The 21624-nt window shown below is 37.8% G+C and overlaps 1 protein-coding gene across 1 annotated transcript in view; it reads left to right on the top strand.

Annotated features, from left to right (window-relative positions):
- Nucleotides 1–7397: 7397 nt before the first annotated feature.
- Nucleotides 7398–21624, top strand: part of LOC308697049 (uncharacterized protein) — a 94471-nt gene continuing 80244 nt past the window's right edge. Inside the window, exon 1 of the mRNA XM_081376104.1 lies at nucleotides 7398–7445. Within this exon, the coding sequence (XP_081232230.1) occupies nucleotides 7412–7445 (34 nt within the window). The 5' untranslated portion in view covers nucleotides 7398–7411. The remainder of the gene's footprint in view (nucleotides 7446–21624) is intronic.

Below are 21624 nucleotides of genomic sequence, written 5' to 3'. Positions count from 1 at the left end.
TGTCGTTGTATTTCTGTGAATGGCATTTTACACATTTGTGTCTACTCGTCTGCAGCTTCAGATTCAGAATACAGGTTTGTGACTATTATCTGCGAGTGCAAATTTCAAAATTCAACTTCAGATTTTTATTTTACAGGTTTTCACATTGGGGCTGTGAGTGTAAATGTTCATGTACAAGTACGAATATTTATTGTACAAGTTCTCAAATTCACATTTACATGCTCTCGAGTTTTGCTACTGTTTTACCTTCATACAGTTATAAAGAACTGGCAGAGAGACAACAAACCACTATCTTAATACTTTTAAACCAGTATACCACAAGTAAAAAAAAAAGTCAAAGATAGAGGCCTCAAAGAAAGAGTCCACTCACCACGCGTCTCACTCGCTCTCACAACAAAACGCTCGCGCTTGCGCACAGAGAGAGAGAGAGAGAGAGAGAGAGAGAGAGAGAGATCCCAAGTACACCTGGCTGCAGCCTGCAGATTTGGGCGGGGGTGCACCTGGGGCGGGGCTGCACGGGCATCTCCGCCCACAATGCTTCTCATTGGTTACTGGCAAGTGAAGACGTCGATCGAGGCGGGGCCGCACCTGGGGCGGGGCTGCACGTCTCTTCTTGCCAACATCTCTTCTCATTGGTTAGTGGCGTGAAGTAACGACGTAGATTCTAGCATGTTTTCATTTCTGATGATCATCGCTGCATGGTGAGTACACTACAGCCAGGCAAGCTACTCTTTTTTTTGTTCTAATTTTATTTACATTTTATTTTACCATTTTTAATTCTGAAGTGATGTTTAGTGTGATGTTAAAATTAAGTGGTGTAAAAATGAGATCGTGTAGCTTTACTCATCATATCACACAAATAACTAGGACAGCGTAGGTCTAGTGTGTGTGTGTAGTGTGTGTGTAGTGTGTAGTGTGTGTGTGTGTGTGTGTGTGTGTGGTTTTGGTGGAATTAGGATAAAGTTTTAAAACCATAGGATAAAAAAAACCATAGACTGTAAAAAAGGTTAAAGGGGTGGTAAAACACGATTTCACTTTTCTAACTTTAGTTAGTGTGTGATGTTGCTGTTTGAGCATAAACAACATCTGCAAAGTTACAACGTTCAAAGTTTAAAGCAAAGGGAGATATTTGCTTTTAAAGAAATCAATTTCTAAGAACTACAGAAACGGCTGAGAAGGACTACACGACATTCCTGTGGGCTTGCTGACATCACTAAGCCCAACATTTACATAAACCCCTCCTCTGGGAACACAATACATAGAGGGGGCGAGGCCATTTTATGTTGCTTTGGAGAAGAGTTGTTGTGGTAGTAGAGAGTCTTTGCCGCTATGCCGTCGAAACGCTGTTATTTTCACCCAGATTGCAGGTCCACTTTGTTCAGTCTTCCTAAGGACGGTTACAATTTATTTTTAACTCGGTCCCTCATAATTATAATCCAAATGTCGCTCTCTGTGCTGCACATTTTCCGGAGGAAAGCTTCCTCAATCTACGAGTTACAATGCAGGATTCACACAACGGCTTGTCCTGAAAGATCGAGCAGTTCCAACTTTAAAAACAGAAGCTGTTGTTTACGAGCCACAACATGTAAGTATTATTTTTTCGTTGATGAGTTTTCCTGTAATAGTTCGTATTGTTAATTGTACATTGTAGTGAGGAAGTAAACGAAGGACAACGCTGTTTGTCTCCACAAACCAGTTTGTTAAATGCTAACGTTAATTCATACTTATCCGACAAACACATAGCCTACAAACTTGTGTTTAATATCACCAGCGCAGCGAACTTTGAATGTTCGTGGTTGTTGTCGTTTATGTGATCACTGTAAATTATTCTTTGATTATAGCTTTTATGTATTGTTTATCTACAGGCATGCTAAACATGGTTTGTGTTTGATTTGGCTACTGTTGTAAAGCCGATGTTTAGTGTTCGTATTGGGTTAATAGTTCTGCGACAGATATTTAGCTACAATCGTTTTAAATATACAAAAGTAACAGCTTCATATAGCGATCACAATAGATCTGCAGTCTTAAAAAAAAAACATACCTTTCTGAAACGTCCTTTAACAGCCGTTCTTGAACAGGTTCTGCTCGATCCTCTCCACTAACATTCTCTGGGTCTGATTCGGGCTCAAACTGGTATAGGAATATTAACGCCGTTGTTTACTGAAGCACAAACTACCGGTGAGGGTAAGGGGCGTTTCCGAAACAACGTGAACTTGGCGGTTAGCGAATCACAACACACTGGGCCAGCTAACCAATCTGAGCCCATTACGTATTTTTGAGGGCGGGGCTTCTTAGAACCAGGAAATCATCCGACCGTTTTTACAAGGAGGGACAGAGCAGTGTGGAATAATGGTTAAATATGTGAAAAATAATGCGAATTTTAAAAAACGAAGCATGAACACATGTTACAGTGCACCCCACAAACACAATCAAGCCTTCGAAAAAAGGTGTTTTACCACCCCTTTAAAACAAGACCCTTAAAAAGAAATACAGTGGCAAAACTGAACCAGGAGAAGAAATATAGGATTTAAGAGTTAATAGTCAGTGGCGGATTTAGCAAATTGGGGGCCCAAGGCGAAGGTATATATGGGGCCCCCCATTCGATCTTTAAAATAGAACGAAAAAAATATTGTACCGACTGAATGGTAGGTAAAGAATAGGCAGGTAAAGCTAATCTACGGGGAAGTAAAGGTTGGAGAGGTGAAAAAAAACCTTCCCCTTTAAACCCTGCATACACTTATTTATACCAAAATGAAGATGGAAAGCAGAGAACACACAGACAGTAGCACTACACAAACTAATAGTTACGATGGAACCCAACAGAGAATAAGGTTTCAGATATCACCTGAAAAATCTTGCATCACAATAAGTTTTGTGATTGTCAAAACATTTTAGTAACTAAACAGAAACATGTTACAATGTTCACATGGTACAATTTCTGCTAAGCTAAATTTTTTTATTATTATTGCTTGACACAAATTTCACGATTTCAATTCAATTCTTGTGATTTGATTCAATATTGACTCATTTGGATAAATATTAGGTACACAAGATAGGCGTTAATTTCTCTCAAGAAAAAAAAACTCACATAATGCTGTAAACATACAGAGAGCCCTATCAGCTGGTAGTATTATTATTTAAGGTTAAAAATATCTCAAATTAAACATATCATTAAAGTTTTTATTGTAATAAAAATGCATTATAAGTAAAAATATATTAAATATGTATAGTACACATATTTAGCAAAATACTCTATATAGCTCTTTTTTTCTAGCCAACAAACCTGCTATAGCCTATATTATGGTCATTAATTGGCTTTCCTGAGGTAAATGTTATGTGACAATTGTTCTCCAGCTGTTTTATTGACCCCTTTCCGCTGTTGAAAAACACTGATTGATCAATATTATGTATGAGGAATTTCGCTAAGTTGAACTGTATCTTTCAACATTGTTCATTCGTTTTTATTTACTATTAGCTAGTTGAGATGATCGGGTCACGTCACATTTACAAGCGCCAAAACAGTATTTATAGTAACTTAAGTGAGTGAGAGGGGGTAAGAGGGACGAACTGGGGAGAAGTGCACTGCATTTGGATCTAAGCAAATCCACGTATATCCATGTGAGTGTGTTAACGTTATCCTCACCTAGAGCCACTTCACAGCTAGCAGCATGTTCATCGCTTTGGACATTGTTCTTCCTGTCTGTATCCCCAACAGTAGCCGTAAAAAAGTTTGTAATCTTTAGGCAGCGTTGCCAAATACTTATCAGTGTCTTTTCGCTTTTTTTTTTATTTGAGCCGCTTGGGAAACTTTTCATTTTCACGTTTAGACCTATGGTTTAGACTCATCTTGCTTCGTCTCTGTTTTTGTACTTCCCAGTCCTCCTGTCACACTGCGTGTTTATCTTTCGCGCCGCGCACAATTACGGGCTAGTCCATTTCATTGTGAAAGTAGGGGGTGTATGTGTAGGTACAGATGACCATTAACTGGAAATTTTAACAACTACTTCAACGTTTCAACGTATTTCTTAAGAATATTAATAAAATGTACCATGCTTTTGAAGCGTTCATGATGATAAGGGGCTTTTTCTTTTCTTTTTTTCTTTTCTTTTTTTGAGGTTGGTTGGGGGCCCCCCTACTACGACCGCTGGTAGGGGGCCCCAAGCAGCCGCCTACCTATGCCTCTATGTTAAGACCGCCACTGTTAATAGTAATATACAAAGTTATATTTTAGGATATTTTTTTCTATGAATAAATTGATTAAATGTATTTTGATATTATTGTTATATATATATATATATAAAAGAAGAGTCAAAGGAGGGCATTTAAAGGGATAGTGCGTTAAAAATGAAAGTTGGCTATTCACTCGCCCTCAAGTTGTTCCAAACCTTTATGAATTTATTTGTTCTGCTGAACACAAAAGAAGATATTTTGAAGAATGTCGGTAATCAAACAGTGGGGCACCATTGACTTCCATAGTATATATATATATATATATATATATATATATATATATATATATATATATATATATATATATATATATATATATATATAAGCACGTGGTATTAAAGTGAACTCGCACAATGGGTTCAAGGAAAGTAATTTACATTTAATTTAGTTCGATGCAGCTCGGTATACGCAACAACTGAGGATATTAGAAGACATGTTTGTCGTAAGTTTTATTGTAAAAATATAGGATATAAACATAATTATGTAGTTGTTTGTATTTTTAGCTTCATTGCAAGTGTATGACATTTGATATAAACAATGGTAATTAAGTGCTTTTCCTAAAAATGAGAAAGAAAATACAGGGTATTAAAACAGTATGAACTACAGATAAAGTCAGTATGTGAGGCTAAATAGATGTGTTTTAGTCTGAATTAGGTAAGATGTGTGCTTCCATTTCAGTTTCAGCAATCCCTTCACTCGATTGAGATGTTCTCTTTTGTTCTGGGCGGCAAGTGCAGTAACTGTAACATCGGGCATATTTTGTAGTATTAAACACATATTTATACCGACTTCATCAGGCTCAGAAAATTCTTTACAAAGAACACAAAGAATGGCCTTCTCAGCTGCCATAGTTGCAACTCTTGCGTCATCAGAACAGTGTGTTCAACGCATCACCGTTTCTGTTTAAAAAACGTTGTGCAACGTTTTGTCGGGGCTGAACGCAGCCCTGGCGTGAACTAGGCGGTTAGCGAATCACAACACACTGGGCCAAGCTGACCAATCAGAGTCCATCGTGTATTTCTGAGGGAGAGGCTTCTTGTAACCAGGAAATCATCATTCATTTTGAACCAATAATAGGATCAAAAAGCAGTTGAAGGAGAATGATCATTTAGTTATCTGACTCCAATATAAGTAATCTGACCCCTTTAAAGTATTGTTTTGTTTTTTTTAACCTCAAGGTAATTAAGGCTTTCTTGGATCTGAGAGTAAAACATAAAATGTAACCAGAATTAAGCAAGTTAAAATCACTTTAACATTATCCTTATATAGTAATAAGGGTGGATATTCAATGCCTTTAATTAAAGCAGGCAAAGTTGTTTATTACGTCATGTTTAAATAGACAGACAGCACAATGGAACAAAATACTAAATAGAAAAACTGACTTTTCTTCTTATACCCTGAGCAAGGCGTTGTTAAACATGAGTGGAACAACAACACCAAAACCAACTGGTAGGGAACCAGAAGACCATAAACCTGAAGACAAATAGCTGGTGATTAAGCGAGCGAGAAATACTTTAACATATGTTTCAGTATCAAGATTGTACATTAGGATTAATATCTCAATTAAGTTCAGCACAATTATGTTCAGTTTATAAGCTGTCAGATGAGACAAAGCATGTTAGAACACACTAGTATATCAGTAGCATGTAGTGGGAATAAGTGTGTGTGTGTAGCAAATGGCACAGATGTGTGTTAGAGGTGGAAGAGACTCACTCGTCAGTCCTCAATCTGCATAATGACGATTCCCTGCATACATTAGCATACTGAGATGATGAGGCCATTGTCCCACATTTAATTCACATGAATACTTCTAAACTGATAACTGTTGAACTAGAGCAGTAAATAGTTCTACCCATTTCACATCAATAGTTCCTGTTTTCACCTCATTTATTATGCTGATGTCTTCAGATCTCCTGTACATTGACACTTAAAGCTCATTTCACTGCTCTAAAGCCTGGAACACACCAAGCTGACGCCGACGAACTAGCGCTGATGAAAGCCGACTGTGTTGTCGCCTCTCGTCGGGGTAAAAAGTGCACTTGAACACACCGAGAGAACTCCTGCCGACTGTCAGCTAGAAAGCGGGTTCTGCGCCTGCGTGTAAGTGAGACAACTGTCTATTTTTGCAGATATATTTGTCTTTATTCGTTATTCAAAAAGGGAAACGGACGCTGCCGGCTGCAAAAACACAAACGTAAACAAAGCAGTGCGTGCTTACCGTTTTGAATATCACACCTGCTAAACACTTTCTTTATTCCACTCCGCTCGTGTTAATATTGAAATAATCGCCAAGGAACACTCAGGTAAGATGCGTAACATTAGAACAGCCTTCTATCTGTACCATTTTGACTTTGCTTGCTGTTTTGCTATTATTCTCGTGCACTGCCTCCTTCACTAAGCTGATCAGCCAATCAGAGTTCCCTCTTTCACCGACGGCCCGACGCCGATTCAACATGTCGAATCGGCCGTTACAAAGCCGACGAGGACCAATTTCAGCCGACGGAGGGGAACACACCGAGAAGATTTAGTCGGCCGACGCACAGAAACTACCCGACGGCCGACCGTCGGCTTGGTGTGTTCCAGGCTTAAGACTAAGGGTATCTGTTGGTGACAAATATGTGGCTACGTTTTTCTGTGCAAAATCCTGTGCAATCAAGCCCGCAAATGTCCTTGTAATTTGCTTCAACCTTTCCAACCTTCATGAAAGATTATTTTATGGAAGGTTCGAGTGGTGTGTGTTTGTGTGTGTGTGAGTGAGTGAGTTTGTGGTTAAAAACTAAGTTCATAATCGATCCAGAATAGTTGGAGAGAAAATCGCGATGCATCCGAGTATCAATTTTTTCCCCACCCTTAATTTTAATGAGGAAGCAGGATAATGTTCAGGTTAGTAATAAAATAAGTTGTGAATTAGCATCAGTTACTTTACAATAGACAGACAAACCGGCATAAATGCTTAGATGTGATATTTTGTACAAAAACAAACTCAGTCAGATCAGCTCCTCTGACATTGGATTTCATCATCAGTGAAGCTCCTCCCACTGTAATTCTCCAATAAATGCTGGAATATTCCCATCAGCTACAAGTGAAGACGAGCACAGAGCATCAGGAAGAGCTGAAATCTGCAAAGACTGAGTTTATTAAAGAGGACAGTGAGAACATAAGTGATCCAGAACCCTGCAGAATGAAACACACTGAAGATCCTGAAGAACAAAGAGGTTGGTGTTTATTCTTCATTTATTCATGATGCTGAAGAACATTCATGTTAGAAACATTCAAGCCCTTCTTCACATTTAGACAAACAGGTAAACTATGAAATGGTACCAAATGTTTATTAGCCATAGATTTCATTAGTCATCTTTCATGTCATCTTTCGTATTCATGTCCGTATGGTTTTATTCATTTTGATTATCATCTGCTTTAAGAGTGTTACTACTAGGTTGAATGAAGGAAAATTATTTAGATGTAAAATAACTAATGGGGTGATAACTTGATGATATACGCAATAATTCAAAAAAAAAAAAAAAATAATAATAATAATATAAAGAATTTCTTTTTTGCCACCCTAGGCAGCTGTAGTTTGCCTATAGGCATGCGCCAGAAAAATGTACAACCTACTCAACTGCACTTTTAATTTAGCTGAAATATCTGGGCGATTCCACAGTTTGGGGCCAACTGCAAGGACAACAGCCTGCAAAAATCAATCTTCATGGAGAAAGCCATTGTCCTCAGGTTAACATCCTGAGAAAACCTGGGGTACATCTGTGTGAAAGGCAGGATAAATTTGGCAATGGTAAACTAGTAAACTTTGATCAAAGTTGAGCTTATTTCAAATTTAACGTATGTAACGTGGACGGAAAAACAATGTAAGTTCAAGCAAAAAGTGTACTTAATCTAATTCAGTTTAATAAAATTCTGGTTGAATCCCAGTTCATGTTTTACTTTGTTCCTAATTTGGTATAGTTATGAGTCATGCATTGTGTATGGTTCACAAAACTGGTAATAGGAATTCCATGCAGGCAGGGTGGCCATCTAATATTATCTGTTCTATAAACTTAAAGGTGCATTTTTGAGTCTGGTATGTTCATAAACTGAAAGCCAGCAAAATACTAACTAATACCACAGGTATATTTGTCAAATTTATTTGCCAAATGTAGAAGACAAAGGAATTCCTACAAGTGTGTTAAGTTATAACGTGTGTAACGTGGACGGAAAAAAATAAACAATCCTGCAAGATTGCCTCTGTAACACAAAATAATACCATTTCATGAAAACTGGCAAAGAACAGAACAAGTTAATAACACATTAAAATAACCTGTCATCATACTGTCAAATTTAAAGATCTTACCGATTGTGTTAACGCACTATTAACGTGTTAACTTCGTCAGCCTAAGCTATATTCTTACGAACATTGGACAGAAAAAAAAAAAAAAAAAAAAAAAATGTCATTGACGATGTTGACTTTCATGAACAGCTTATTGAGTCAAAAATACGCAGAAAACAACGTTGGAAGTTGGACAGACTGAAAATTTTCGTCTAATTTACGAACAAGATGGGCAAAATCCGTCAAAATGTATAAAACCACCATTCATGCATGCACTTTCACGATGAACGACGCTCTCGGTCCGAAACCACTCGCAATCATCCGACTTGCACACTCTTTTATCCTTTCTCACCACAATAATCCTATTTAATGTTTACTTAACCAAAGTTTACCACGTTCGTATCATTTTAACGTTCGTAACCTTTTGGACAGAATCCACAAACTTACCCACAGTCGTCGAAATCCGTGAAATCCTTTTAACTCTTCCTCCCGCGCAGAGCGACCGTGACCTAGACAATCTTATTTCTTTGATGAGAACCGTTGAGACATTAGGAGATGGGAATTCAGCGTCAGAATAAAATGTTCGAGCGTTATGACTTTTGGACAGAAAATCTCTGCCCCTGTTTATCCCGATTTATTAACTATTTATCATGTGGCAGAGAATATGAGAATTTAACCCACACAAGATGGTTTTATCGTTATGCTACTGATAGAATTACATGGAAAAATTATATCTCCGCTTCCTTTAGAATCATAGTTTAACGTGCGTAACTGCTTGGACAGAAAGTGTAACGAACGTTAGTAAATGTTTCCATTGCATCGTGGTGGATTAAGGGAATTCTACTTTCAGTTTTAGTAGTAGTATTTTGTAGAAGACACACCAAAATAAATGTTATGCGCCAAAATTCAGGATTTTATTAAAGGAAATGAAAGAAATGACTTAGGAAAAACCAGATGCACTGAATGTCCTACCCTGACACCCGCAATTTCTGGGGACGGAAATAAAATAAAGTCTCATTACACGATAATGCCAAGGCTTAGTGGGATAAAAGTAACTTTATTATTTCTTACATCTATCTTTAACAAAATAGTGAACTAAAAATAAAAAAATTACAACAACTGGGTATTATTCAATCTATATTGTTCATTACACCCCTTGTGGACCGAAACTGTGGAATCGCCCATCTATGTTCTGTTGGTCAAATGTGATGTGAATTCGACAAATTTCCCAAAATTCACTCAGGCTTGTGTTTCCAGTGTCCCACATTCACATGCTTATGAATGAAGTGAGAAGTCTGGTGTGACTGGCCTTTAATAATGAAAGTTTTTAGTAAAATAAATGAAATATCAGTGTAAAAGTTGGTGTCAGAATTATGGCACTATTGTATATCAGGGTAGCCGCGGGGTCTTAAAAGTCTTAAAAAAGTCTTAAATGTCATGTTCCTAAATTAAGGCCTTAAAAAGTCTTAAATTCCGTTGTCCAAGTCTTAATTTTTTAAACGAAGGTCTTAAATTTCATAATACTAGCCTATTTATTCAAAAGTCAACCAGACTGCAACGCAAGGTGAAATGGGGGAAAAAACAACAATGTAAAATTCAACAGTGTTTAGCGTAACGTCAGAGAACTTCTAATTTCTAGTATGCGCAAACAATAGTTTGGGTTTTCGCGCCGGCGGCAATGGATCAACATTCTAATCCATCAGTTGAGAGGAGACTGAGACATCGGGAAGTGTCGTTCGGTTCGGTGTACGCATTTTGGACCATTTTTCCTGACGACCAAAATTTAATTATTTCAAATGTAGGCGCGTGGCAAGCGCGCTCATAATGTAAGAGACGCCGGCGCGACCACAACATTGTCCAACATCAAATGTGCAAACGTAACTGGGCTACTCATTATTGTGTGGTTGAAGGACCGTTTATCAGTTTGGACCAGTGCAGCGCGAGCCGATCTTGATCAAGCGACACTGTTACACAGCGGTAATAAGAGATCCAGTAAATACATCATTTGAATTAGCCACAGAAGTAATATCATCGCTGTGAGATCTAGTGAGAAACATTCACATTTCTCTGTTATTAACGGATCAAACAGCGCTGACGTGGAAGCCAGGAAGAAACATTGTGCCATGAATGAACTATTAAACATTCACCATGGATTTACTGTAGTAACACTAACTGCAACCATGGAAGTTTGGCAGGGATAGTAGGCTATAATGCTTTCAAGTAACATTACATTGGTTTTGTTTTGACATTATGAATACAATTGCTGCCCTCAAATGTTAATCTGAAATAAAAATAGACCTTTGTTTATAACTACTACAATAGGCTATTTAATTTTTTCCAAGGAGCTGTATTGTTTATGCTCCTATAGCTCCATCATTGGTCAAAGTAAAAAAAAAAAAATATATATATATATATATCATAGCCTACTTTATTATGTTAGTTTTAATTAAAAAAAATAAAATAATTCTCTGGCATTTCTTTCTTTTTGCTGTATCGAAAACGTACCGGACCGTGACACAAGTGTATCGTATTGAACCGAACCGTGAATTTTGTGAACTTTTACACCCCTACTATCTATATCTCTCTTACCTATCTGTCTACCCCTCTGAAGCAATGGTTGAAGCAATTTGAATGCTGAGAAACTTTACTTTGACGATTTGAAAAGTTAGTTTATCTGTTTATTGTTATGAATGTTTGATATTTACCAAAAACATCACTTTGCAGTGTGTTGTTGAATGAGTTTTTTTTTTATAATAATGTATTTTTAATTAAAACATTTGTTAGTAATAGTCATTATTGGGACTTGATCTGGTGTTTTACGACTGCATAATGGGTGCGATGTAGGTCTTAATTTTCATTAAAGTGGTCTTAAAAAGGTCTTAAAAAAGTCTTAAATTTGGGGTGATCAAACCTGGGGAAACCCTGTATATTTTTATGGTAAAATTAGGTTAGACAATAGTAATAGTTATAATATGTAATAGTTCTCACTACAGTAACATGGTATTTGTGCGTATAATGCTTTCAAAAATAATAATTGGAATATCATTGAACCACAATCGAAAAGTTTCAGGGATGTATAATTGATTTATAAAAAGGCAAAAAAAAATGGTTGTAATATTTTATAGCAGTTGTTTACTTTCTGCTATTAAACCAGGGCTCACTTTAATTTCCTTTCACTTGATTTTTCTCTCTTTGAATTATTGTGTCCTAAAAAATAAATGAATTATTTTTTATATATTTCAGCGCTGATGGAAGTGAAGGAGGAGAGAGAAGAACTGAGTGAAGTGAAGGAGGAGAGTGAAGAACTGAGTGAAGTGAAGGAGGAGATTGAAGAACTGAGTGAAGTGAAGGAGGAGAGTGAAGAACTGAGTGAAGTGAAGGAGGAGATTGAAGAACTGAGTGAAGTGAAGGAGGAGTGTGAAGAACTGAGTGAAGTGAAGGAGGAGAGTGAAGAACTGAGTGAAGTGAAGGAGGAGTGTGAAGAACTGAGTGAAGTGAAGGAGGAGAGTGAAGAACTGAGTAAAGTGAAGGAGGAGAGTGAAGAACTGAGTGAAGTGGAGGAGGAACATCATGTCAAACCTGGAGAAAAACCTTTGAGTCGCTCAAAGACTAAAAATACATTTTTAAAGAAAAGAAGAGCCAATAAATATTTCACCTGCACTCAGTGTGGAAAGAGTTTTACAAAGAAAAGTATCCTTGAGTGTCACATGAGGATCCACACCGGAGAGAAGCCGCATGCATGTGATCAATGTGGGAAAAGCTTCAGACGAAAAACAAATCTTAAGGAACACATGAAGATCCACACCGGACAGAAGCCGTATGCGTGCCAACAGTGTGGAAAGACTTTAATAACCAAACGTAATCTTGAGCTTCACATGATGATCCACACTGGAGAGAAGCCGTTCATATGTGATCAGTGTGGAAAAAGATTTCTCAGGGCATCAAACCTGAAGGCACACCTGACAGTTCATACAAAGGAGAAGCCACATTCATGTTCTGTGTGTGGAAAGAGTTTTTCAGTGCGGCAATCTTTACATACCCATCAGAAAACTCATACTGGTGTGAGAGAGTACATGTGCTTTGAGTGTGGGAAGACTTTTATTACAGCGAAATGTTTAAAACTGCACCAGATAATTCACACTGGAGAAAAACCTTACAAGTGTTCACACTGTGACAAGCGATTCAGTCAGTCACAACATCTGAAAAGACATGAGAGGATCCACACTGGAGAAAAACCTTACAAGTGTTCACACTGTGACAAGAGATTCAGTGATTCATCATCTTTGAAATCACATGAGAGGATCCACACTGGAGAAAAACCTTACAAGTGTTCACACTGTGACAAGAGATTCAGTCAGTTATCATCTCTGAAAACACATGAGAGGATCCACACTGGAGAGAAGCCGCACACGTGTGATCAGTGTGGAAAGAGTTTCTCTTTTAAAAGTCAGCTGAAGAGACACATGAAGATCCATACAGTGGAGAAACTACATCACCACAGTCTGATATCATGATAAGTAGTTAATCTTTATATGCTTAATTATGCTGTTTAATTAATATTAAAGAGGTGTGTGAACTTGCAAGTACGATGTCAAGGACTGTCATTTGCTCTGACCCCCTTCCTGTTCGCAGGAGTCATGAGATAGTTAGAAGATTATGTTCGCTTAACGGTTGGCTGTCTCGGTGGTGTCCGCTTAATAATATAGAATTCATAGACAATTGGAAAAGTTTTTGGGTTTTTCGCTTTAAGAAGATTAAAAAAAATAGTCCAATGCCGTGGTACAACGAGCACACTCGGGCCCTTAAGAGAGCAGCCAGAAAAATGGAGTACAACTGGAAGAAAACAAAACTAGAGGTATTTCGCATTTCATGGAAAGAGAGCTCAATTACTTACAGAGAGGCTTTAAAAGCTGCTAGATCTGCTTATTTTTCAACCCTATTAGAAGAAAATAAACATAATCCTAGGTATTTATTTGAAACGGTGGCTAAACTAACGAAAAATAAAGCTTCAAGCACCGAAGTTTCCAAGCAACACAGCAGTAATGACTTTATGAACTTCTTCACTTATAAGATTGATAATATCAGGGACAAAATTATAACTATGCAACCGTCTACTACAGTATCACATCAGGCAGTGCATTGTAGTCTCCCTGAGGAAAAATTTGATTCATTCGTTGCTATAAGAGAGGAAGAATTTACTAAACTCATTAAATCATCTAAATCTACAACATGTATGTTAGACCCTATACCGACTAAGCTACTGAAAGAAATACTTCCAGAGGTCATAGATCCTCTTCTGAATATCATTAATTCGTCTTTGTCTCTAGGATACGTACCAAAAAACTTTAAGCTGGCTATGATTAAACCACTTGTTAAAAAAACGCAACTTGATCCTTCAGAATTAGTCAATTACAGGCCGATCTCGAATCTACCTTTTCTGTCAAAGATATTAGAAAAGGCAGTATCCTCACAACTGTGTTCCTTTCTTGAAAGAAATGATATCTGCGAGGATTTCCAGTCAGGATTTAGACCGTACCATAGTACCGAAACAGCTCTCGTTAGAGTCACAAATGATTTGCTCTTATCATCCGATCGTGGTTGTATCTCTCTATTAGTGTTACTCGATCTTAGTGCTGCATTTGACACCATCGACCACAACATTCTTTTAAATAGATTAGAACATTATGTTGGCATTACGGGAAATGCACTAGCATGGTTTAAATCATACTTATCTGACCGTTATCAGTTTGTAGCAGTAAATGAAGAGATGTCTCATCGATCACAATTTCAGTATGGCGTACCACAAGGCTCAGTACTAGGACCGCTGCTGTTCACTCTGTACATGCTACCCTTTGGAGATATCATTAGGAAACATGGCATTAGCTTTCACTGTTATGCCGATGATACTCAGCTCTATATTTCTTCAAAACCTAACGAAACTTATCAATTCACAAAATTAACGGAATGCATAGCGGATATAAAAAATTGGATGACTTGTAATTTCCTACTTCTAAATTCTGAAAAAACAGAGTTTCTAATTATTGGACAAAAAACTTCCTCACGTAATAATCAAGAATACTGTCTAACACTCGATGGCTGCTCTGTTAAGTCTTCGTCGTCGGTTAGGAACCTGGGTGTGCTCTTTGATACCAATCTTTCATTTGAAAGTCACGTGTCTAGTATCTGTAAAACTGCATTTTTCCATCTTAAAAATATATCTAAATTACGCCATATGCTCTCATTGACAAATGCGGAACAATTAGTTCATGCGTTCATGACCTCAAGGCTAGATTATTGTAATGCTCTACTGGGTGGTTGCCCTGCACGCTTAATAAACAAACTACAGCTGGTTCAAAACGCAGCAGCTCGAGTTCTTACCAGAACCAGGAAGTATGACCATATTAGCCCAGTTCTGTCAAAACTGCATTGGCTCCCTATTAAACATCGCATCAATTTTAAAATATTGCTGATTACTTACAAAGCACTAAATGGTTTAGCTCCGCAGTACTTGAGCGAGCTCTTAACGCATTATAGTCCGTCACGTCTATTACGATCTCAAAATTCCGGCCAGTTGATAATACCTAGAATATCAAAATCGACTGCTGGCGGTAGATCCTTCTCCTATTTAGCACCAAAACTCTGGAACAGTCTTCCTAACATTGTCCGGGAAGCAGACACACTCTGTCAGTTCAAAGCCAGATTAAAGACACATCTCTTTGACCTAGCTTTCACATAATACATTATAGACTTCTATAATTTAATGTTAGGCTGCATATAGTAGGTCAGCCGGAACCGGGAACACTTCCCAAAAATCCTGATGTACTCGTTACATCATGAGAAGAATGGCATCTACGCTAATTTTAGTGTCTGTGTTTATCCCGAGGTTTTTCCTGCAGCCTGCCGGATCCAGGCCGTATCCAGATCTGACGAAGGACCTTCACCTGGACCGATGACAACGCAGTGCTGAAGTGCCAACTAGTCTCTCCCTATGGAGGATCCCACTACCACTCTACAGATAAGGCGTTGTCGGGAAAATTCGTCTCGCGGTCCTTCCCCAAAGCAACAAATAAAATAAAATTCCTTATCAAAATTAATAAGGAAAGACAAGTATTTTGTTTAGGCTTGGCTTGTAGGGAATTCCAAACCTGTGTATATTCAAACGCACATAACTATAGAACCCATTCTAAATGCGCATGTGAACGCCATCAGCGTTTCTCACAGGTTCGCGTTTAAAGTCTGTGTAGAGGGAATGGTGTCGTCTTAGCGGCCCCTAATTTAATAACAAATGGAAATAACTTAACTCTGCTGTAAAGCCGAAACAATCTCTGTTACCTTAAATTCTACGCTTATCTCTGTAAAGCTGCTTTGAGACAATCTACATTGTTAAAAGCGCTATATAAATGAAGATGACTTGACTTTGACTTGCTGAGAAACAAAAGCTGTGTCCCAATTCAGGGGCTGCATCGATGGCCGCATTTGACGCATTCAGTCTGTGAAGGGACCAGTTCAGGACACGCAGGTCCAAGATGGGTCATAACCCACCGCCTTTCTTGGGTACAATGAAGTACGGGTTGTAGAAGCCGGTCTTCATATCGGCAGGAGGGACCGGCTCATCGCGTCCTTCACCAGTAGGTCTGCAATCTTTGTTTCTTTTCGGACATATTTTCACCTATATTTTGACAGGTAAACTATGAAATAGAATAACATTTTTGCGAAGGTTGTCTTTGATCTTTATCCTGTGTGAATCGACAATGTCTGTAATTTGTAATGTAAAAATTCCCCCGCAAATGACCTACCATGTTTCGCCGGACACCGATGTCTTGTGATAATTTTAGTACCGTGTGAATCGGCATCTCTGTGATTTTGTTTCCTGTGTGCCTTTTTATAACTCTTTCACGAAGAATGGAGGCTGCGTTGGAGTGATAGTAGCAAAAACAAAACGAATGCTGCATGCGATTGTCACTAGCCGCGTTTCCATTAAAGATTCGCGCAAAACTTTTGCGATTTTTTTTTTTTCAAAATATCGATAAAAAACTATTGCGAAATGACGGCGTTTCCATTAACCGATGTTATGCGACTAAAACGTCATTTTTTCCTCTCGCGATAAGTCATTCCAAAAATCATGGCAACGGACATTGGTAAGTTTATATATAAATCACAGCCATGTACCGCACTAGACGTTATTATTATTAATGGAAGGAAACGTAGGCGTGTTATCCAAGCATTAATGGCAAGGAAAGACCTTATACTGTGTCTGTGAGCGGCACATATGAAGTGTTTCTGGGTTTTTCTCACTCATTTCTGGCATTTCTTTGATGTTTAGAATCCAGTATTTCTGTCATTATTTTGTCTTTTATGAATTAAATAAAGAACTCCGTCTCGTATTCTGTCCAAACACACCGCGCCTTCTAAGTCAGGTGACCTGTAAATGCGCAAAAACTGTTTCCATTGCAGTTTTGCGAAATATTTCTTTTTCGAATTGCCTGAAAAACCACCTCATGCGAGCGCAAAAACTTTTTTGCGATAAAAGCGAGTTTTTGCGAAATTGACGTGTTTCCATTGAGCGCATTTTCAATTCGCAATTTCAATTTGCGCAATTTGAAGGGTAATGGAAACGCGGCTACTGTTGCATTCCTCACATGTGTTTCCCTGTCTGTGTTTCCCACCACTGATCTGTCACCATGGACACTAATCACTTTCATTACAGCTGCTAGTCATTTGTTAATCATCACTGTGTATTTAAGTTCCTGCCTGTGTTCTGTCTGGTGTCCGTTATTGTTTGTGTTACCTGGTGTGTGCGTGATCCTTCATCGTCTGGACTCTGGAAAAAACCTTTATTTGTTTGGATCTCTTCGTCTCAGTGAACTCTTTTGTATTTGCCTTACGCATCGCCGTGGCAGCGGTAAAGAACATTATTATGTGTATGATATATCATACAGCTAAACATATAACAACAAGACATTACTAAGCAATAGCCTTTTGACATCGTATCCGGGAGATAAGTCAGTAAATTAGAGTAAAATCACAGGCTTCGCTTATCCCATGTGAATGCGCCACATGAAATTCAGATGTGGGGGGGTAATTCAGGGTTGCCAACCCTCACGCGTCTGGCATGACACTCGCGCTTTCAGCATCATTCTCATGCTCTCATGCACACGCAAGAAACGTCACGCCAAAATCCATTTTTCTCCCCTCTCAATTTTCTGTTGATGGCTAGACTAGACCACAGCGTATTAATGACAGGAGAGGCAGAGCCGGTTCTAGACATTAGGAGGCCCTAGGCAAAATTCATGTTGGAGGCCCCCCACCCCCAATAAAAAAACACTTGAAACAAATATGATTCCTAACCTTTTTATTTATACAACATTTAATTTTAAAAGCAGTATATTTTTACTTACACAGTACATAAGTTTGGACACATTACTATTTTTAATGTTTTTGAAAGAAGTCTCTTATGCTCATCAAGCCTGGATTTATTTGATCAAAAAAACAGAAAAATAATAAAGTGAAATATTATTAAAATTTAAAATAATGGTTTTCTATTTTACTATACTTTATATTTCTGTGATGCAAAGCTGAATTTAGTGCCACGTGATCATTCTGATTTATTATCAAATGTTAGAAATGGTGCTTAATATTTATTTTATAACCTGTGATACTTTTTTTCAGGATTTTTGATTATTAAAGAGTTGTTTTAAAAAAGTCTTCACTATCACTTTTTATATATTTAACACATATATTTTTTTTTCTGTATTTTTGATCAAATAAATGCAGGCTTGTAGAGCATAATAATAAACTTCTTTCAAAAACATTAAAAATAGTAATGGGTCCAGACTTTTACCGGTACTGTACATATTAATCAAACTTTATCTACGGTAATCTCTTTTTTGTTTAATGAAGATGTTATTGTTGTTGTTGTTATTTTGCTGTTTTATTCAATTTATTCACAGTTCCAGAATCCCACTTCAGTAGATGAGCATAAGTGCTTTTATATTGCATTGCTACCTTAAATATGCTATACACAAATCAAGTGGAAGAGAAAGACACGATCGCTACTGAGCAGAAAAAAATATATAAAGTGAAATTATTGGCGTAATGTCAGGAATCTAATCATCAGCAGAATTTAGAAGATAGACCCATATATATGAGATCCTTTAGACTATTTGAAACATTTAAAAATGTTGTAGTGTGTTGGCTTTTTAACTTAGAATACAGACGTCTTGTCTTTTAATTTTGTAGCTTTTTTACTAGTCAGCTCCCGACGCGATGTTATTCATTGTACGCGCAAATTCAAAGCGTCGCGTCTGGGCACGTTAATGACGCTCGCGCTCTTTTAAACTCGTAATAAAGCGGTGAATGATTTTTCTAGAAATGACGCTGATCTACAGTACAAGTTTATATTTAGAATACATTGCAATCACTCCAAAATAGATGACGACAACTCTCACACCTGCATTATGAGCTGTGCTTCTTTGTGTGCTTATTAGGCTTTAGCCTCGCAGCATCTGATGGATGCGTTCGTTACACATACTTTCAGATGCCGGCACACATTAATTGGTTTAACTGCAGTAATGTAACAGTCTATGGTTAAGATAAACATCGTCACTATTTATAGTGAATTAATAAATATTGAAATAAATTGTAGATAGGACATTTGTACTTTTTTTTTTTTTTTTTTGTCCCTCTGTCTGGGCCCCATCCCGCCAATCGGGCCCTAGGCACGTGCCTAGTTTGCCTTTGCGTTAATCCGGCTCTGAGGAGAGGAGCCCACAGCTGTAACATCTGCCTACAACGTTCTCACTGCAGTATTCTCTGATCGTTGATTCGCTGAAACCCTTGCACCTGATACGTCAGTTGCGTGTGAGAATTTCAGAGAGAGTTCAGAGTCTGAGCTCACCGATGCACGTTTTTAAAGTTTGAATGACAATCAAGGTAAGCAGATAATAAAATGGTGTGCGTTGTCAGTTGTCACTAAAAAGGTAGCCTTGCCCAGAGCCATAGAGAGAAAGAGTTGCGACACTCTTTGATGTCGCCGCTATGGCTGTCACGTGGTTGACGTAAGCCCCAATAGTTCCGAAACATACGCTGGCTGTCATGTTCTTCTATGGGACAGACAGCAATAATTGCATAATTGAACGGTAAATATAAAATAAAACACACACCCAAGTACTTTTTCAGCTGTTATTGCATTTTGTTAATGTCAGTTTTGCATTTGGAGAGGCAGGATGACAACGAAAAACTGTATATTAGGCTACTTAGATAAGTTTTAGGCTACATTTTTGGAGGGGAAAGCTTAGTGTTCATATTCGCATGGGTAGTAGCACTGGCTTTAGCTGCTTTAACTTAACTTTTCCATATCATTCATCTGATGATGGACGTCTCATGATATTCATTTTAGCACAACTGGGCTGTATTAGGCTATTGATTCCCGTGATTTTGCTTATAAATTCCGATTCAGCCATTAGCCTACCTTCGTGATCACGCAAAGAGGTCTGCTGTGGCGGTCCGTTCAGAAAAGTGAGCTAGCTTCTAGGCGAATTCTGAACGGACCGCCACAGCAGACCTCTTTGCGTTATCACGAAGGTAGGCTAATCTGATGATTCTTCTGATGAAAGTGGCCACCCCCAGGACCACAACGTGAAACATGATCATGTTAAGACTAAGAATATAATTTTAAGATTAAGCCATGCACATATTATCAAAACTATAACAAATAAAAAACGAATTTACGCTTCTATAGATAAGCCCAGGTGAAAAAAAAAGTTCACTAAAATACATTTTATTTTAAGTGCACTTAGTACACTTCCATAATGTACTTAAAGTGCTCTATTTTCGCACATTTTGTGTGTAGTTGCTGATGCAGTGACGTATAGTCACAGCAAATCATGCATGTAGTTAACTGCATATGTTGTAGTAAAAAAATTCAGAAAATAAATCTGAAATAACTGTGTGTTTGTTAAAAACGATTAATGAAGATTTCGGTAAAAGTGTTTTGCACTTATTTAAATTAGGATATTTGACATTAATTTTATGGTTGCTGACAGTCATTGACCGTTTTCTTTTATGGGATTTTTTTTTTACAGTGAAGGTGTTTGATCGTAATAATTCAGGAAATATTTGTAAAATATTTTTTTTATAACTGTTTTTCTGTAAAACATTTAAGGAAAATTTCTGTAAAAGTTTTTTGCCTTCAGGACTTGGTCATGGCGCCACCAGTAGCGACCCTCGCCCAGGGCCTTCAAACCCCTCTTCAGGCAGAGGTTGCAGGCTGGTGACTCCACCAATCCCCAGCTGAACAGGTTGCATGTGCTCGGTAGTACATCGTAGACAGCCTGGATCAGGAACCGTATTCGATGAGGGTCTGCTTTCCACAGCTCTGCCCATGAGACTCTGCGGTCCACTGCATGCTCCCATTTTGCCCAGGCTCCCTGCTGACACATTCCAACCATCCTGCTGGTCCCTTGAACAATGACCCCATTTTGTTTTGAAGTTTTTGATATGTTTAGAGAATTTATAACAATAAAATGTTCATTGTGATCTTGTAGTTTTGCTTTCTTTCTAGAGCAAATTTTGATGTGTAGGGAGACAGGCACGGGTTATAGACATCTAGTAGAAATCAGGAAAATGTTTGCAATACTGCAGATGTTTGCAGTATGTCAATTATATGAAAAATGGTACCAACTGGTGGAAAACAGTAAAAAGTAAATATTTTACCCCAATGCTTTGTAATGACACAGTATTTGAATAGAAATTATGATTTTATGATATTATGACAGTGGGTTCAAAAATGGATATTTTAATGGGTTTAAACTGGAACAAATTTCTCCTTAACACGCTACGTGTGATTTTTTTATTTTTTTAAATGGTCACTTCACCCATTTGCATTAAGCTTTGTATAGTTAGAAACACAGTCATATTTTTGAATGGTCATGCATTATTCCCTAATATTTCCCTGTGATGGGAGAAATAAGGATTTCAGTTTTGCAGTTCCTGCTTACAATGATGTAAAAATCGTCATTTTGCGTCATTGTAAGCTGGAAGTCAAATATCTGAATAGGGGTTGAGACTACAAA

The sequence above is a fragment of the Scardinius erythrophthalmus genome, assembly GCF_964197995.2.
Source record: "Scardinius erythrophthalmus genome assembly, chromosome: 1".
In the NCBI taxonomy this organism is placed as follows: Eukaryota; Metazoa; Chordata; class Actinopteri; order Cypriniformes; family Leuciscidae; genus Scardinius; species Scardinius erythrophthalmus.
This window is presented reverse-complemented; position numbering and strand designations above follow the sequence as displayed.